This window comes from Sinocyclocheilus grahami, unplaced genomic scaffold (genome assembly GCF_001515645.1).
Source record: "Sinocyclocheilus grahami isolate Dianchi unplaced genomic scaffold, SAMN03320097.WGS_v1.1 scaffold1130.1, whole genome shotgun sequence".
NCBI classification, from domain to species: domain Eukaryota; kingdom Metazoa; phylum Chordata; class Actinopteri; order Cypriniformes; family Cyprinidae; genus Sinocyclocheilus; species Sinocyclocheilus grahami.
In genome coordinates this window covers 327,899-330,958 of record NW_015506309.1, presented here as the reverse complement: position 1 = coordinate 330,958, position 3,060 = coordinate 327,899, and the positions used below count along the sequence as shown (strand labels likewise).

The 3,060-nt window shown below is 37.9% G+C and overlaps 1 protein-coding gene across 1 annotated transcript in view; it reads right to left on the bottom strand.

The window, feature by feature from the left end:
• Positions 1 to 3,054, bottom strand: part of LOC107567134 (mucosa-associated lymphoid tissue lymphoma translocation protein 1) — a gene marked incomplete at its 5' end in the record, with an annotated part of 24,100 nt that extends 21,046 nt beyond the window's left edge. Inside the window, 6 exons of the mRNA XM_016252752.1 lie at positions 1,071 to 1,170; positions 1,487 to 1,665; positions 1,767 to 1,914; positions 2,001 to 2,122; positions 2,769 to 2,935; positions 3,032 to 3,054. Coding sequence (XP_016108238.1) covers positions 1,071 to 1,170; positions 1,487 to 1,665; positions 1,767 to 1,914; positions 2,001 to 2,122; positions 2,769 to 2,935; positions 3,032 to 3,054 — 739 coding nt within the window. The remainder of the gene's footprint in view (positions 1 to 1,070; positions 1,171 to 1,486; positions 1,666 to 1,766; positions 1,915 to 2,000; positions 2,123 to 2,768; positions 2,936 to 3,031) is intronic.
• Between the last annotated feature and the right edge of the window lie 6 nt (positions 3,055 to 3,060).

Here is a 3,060-nt window from a genome sequence, read left to right as displayed (position 1 = left end):
TATGAAGCTACGAGAATACTTTTTGTGCGCAAAAGAAAAAAAAACACTTTATTCATCAATTCGTCTCCTCCGTGTCACCCTGGTGCCATTTTGGAGAGTATTCACTGAAAGAAAACAGCGTATGTTGTTCTGCATCAGCCGTACCACACGGATACGTTGATACGTATCACATGGATTATTTTACTGATCTCCTTGCTACGTTTCTGGACGTTGATTGTGGTAGTACCCTTGCTGTCTATGGGAGGGTCAGAGAGCTGAATGCATCAAAAATATCTTAATTTGTGTTCCTGAAGATGAACGGAGGTCTTACGGGTGTGGAACGACATGAAGGTGAGTAATTAATGACAGAATTTTCATTTTTGGGTGAACTTTCCCTTTAAGCTTTAGACTTTAATTCCATACAATCGGAGGATATCAAACGTGTATTATATTTTGGGCCAACTTCACAACAGATATTGTTTTCATTTGTCATCATCTCCTAGCAATGAGGCACATGTTTCTGCGCAAGTTTGTGTTCGGACTTGAAAGTCTGGTAGTGTATGATCCTCAGTCGATTAGAGTATGGTGACCAGTTTTTCTCTGTAATCATTTACAAAGTCGGTAAGTGTAAAATGCATAGTGTTTTAAAATCTGTTGTAATTTTACAAATCGTGTGGTGTATTCCAGCCTTAAAGGGATAGTTCACCCAAAAATTAAAATTAATTTACTCAACCTCAAGTTGTTCCAAATCTATAGCAGTTTCTGTATGAGTCTTCTGTTGAACACAAAAAAGATACTTTTGAAGAATGTGTGTAACCAAACAGTTGCTGGTCCCCATTGACTTTCATAGTATGGAAGAAAAACTATGAAGGTCAATGGTGAACTGTTTGGTTACCCACATTTTTCTAAATATCTTCTTCTGCAGAGGAAAGGAACTCATACAGGTTTGGAACAATTTGAGGGTGAGTAAATGATAACAGCATTTTTATTTTTGGGTGAAATATCCCTTTTGTTCATTACTGTTCACAAAATTGATCTGATCAGAAAACATCTAGCCAAAGAATAAATATAAAACAAAAGACGATGCATACCAATGACAACGACATTAACTTCATTGCTCCATGTTCGTTCATTGTTGCAGAAGATCTCGCAGCGATATCTTCCCTGGTGCTCTGGCAACAAATTCATGACCTAATTTAATCCAAAACATTATTCTGTCAGTCTCACTACATTGTAAGAATTTTAAGTTGTAAATAATACAAAGATATTGGAGAATATTTGACAAGAAAAATAAAATTTCAGTCTTTCTACTTCAAAATTTCATGCTTAATTTAATGAGTTACTTGCCAATTCTTTGTAATTATTTGTGAAATTTGCTAGCATCTGAGTTGTTTCTTTTTTAATCTACTGCATCAAAACTGTCTCAGAAACTAAATATAATCTAAACAAGAGTGAACAATACTGAATTTATCCATAAATGCAGAGTGTCATCTGTTGGTTCTCTTACAGTGTACTTCCTCTTAGTGGCTTTTTTGATCGGCACTCCATTTCTGTACCATTGATATTGTGGTAGGGGTCTTCCAATAGCTCCACACTCTAGATAGAGCAGATCTCCCACCAGCAGCCTTTGAGGTTGAGGCTGGATCAGCACCCTTGGCCTGCCCTCTGAAGCCAGAGACATTAATCCTGATCAAAAAGCATCAAGTTTGATATCAGTGGCATATCATGTCAATCAAGACAATTCAACCAAATTTCTTACTTGTCTCTGCTGATCACAAATGACTTACCATATCTTGGTGGAACATCGAGGACATCTACTTGGGCCCAGTGACTGAACTCATATGCGTTTCCACAGTTCACCCGACAGATGTAAAACCCTGCATCTTTGAGCCGGACTGGACTGAACACAAGGTCTGGGGAGGAGCTGTTATGTACCTGAAGGGTTGCCTTAGTTATGTAATTCATGTGAATGACTGACAGTTATTTATGTTGCTTGCTTGCAATGTTATACATCTACACACCTCTTCCGTTTTCTTAAACCACTGGAATTGCACATGTGAAGCACCAACAGCATAACAACTGAGACGAAGGTTGTGTCCGGCAATGACAGCCACTGACTGCGGCTGGACGAGGATTTGAATTCCTGTGAGATCAATTCAGAAAACAGCAACTAAACCTATGACTGCAAAGACTTAAGACTATATCTGCACATAATCTATGCCAGACGTTTCAGCAGAATTTGAATGCACGTCATTTGAAAGTTGCGTATTACACTAATGCTTTCAGTTACAAAAAAAAGAGTACAAGTAAAGGTGCAGAAATATTTACTGTTGTTCTACTAGCAGGCAAAAAATCAGCAATTTTGTGTGAAAAATTTACATGCAGATTTTCGCAAAAAGTACAAATTGGTCACACAAACTCGCCAGACTGACTAGCAGAAAGCTGGCTGGTTTTAAAGTGACTTTTGTGTGAGCTGTGCACATTAATATTTTAATATTGATAACCGCACATATTTTCATATTAATACATTTTAGCATTTTTAAATCCATTACACAGAGTTCATATTTTCTTTGACAGTTGGTACAGGAAAAAATGTGCACATTTTGCATGGGCCTAAGAGAAATATCACTTCTCCAAGCCTGTGTCACAGTCATGTTTCAGTTTCGCTTTCACATTTGTGAATTAATACTTAGAACAGAGCATTTACAAAACAATCAACATTAGATAATGTGATGCACTGTTGAAACATACACGCTTTCTGTACCATGTTTACACTGAGGCTGCTGTACCTGGAGGTTTCAGACACTGCAGGGCATCCGTATGACCCACGATCTGTAGAAACTCCACCAGTTCACCCACCATACATCCTTGATCTCCAATGAGTTTGAGCAGACTGCGGGAAGGACTTCCGTCCGCCTCTAAAGCCCTCAGAGAACACATATCCATATCATCCAGACTGTGCAAGTGAGTGGAAGAAGACAGTAAGAAAAAGACTGAGTTTATTAGTATATATTACATTAAAAAGAAAAAGTGAAGAGAAAAAAGTTGTTACCTCACTTTGAATCGCTTGTCACTTTTCAC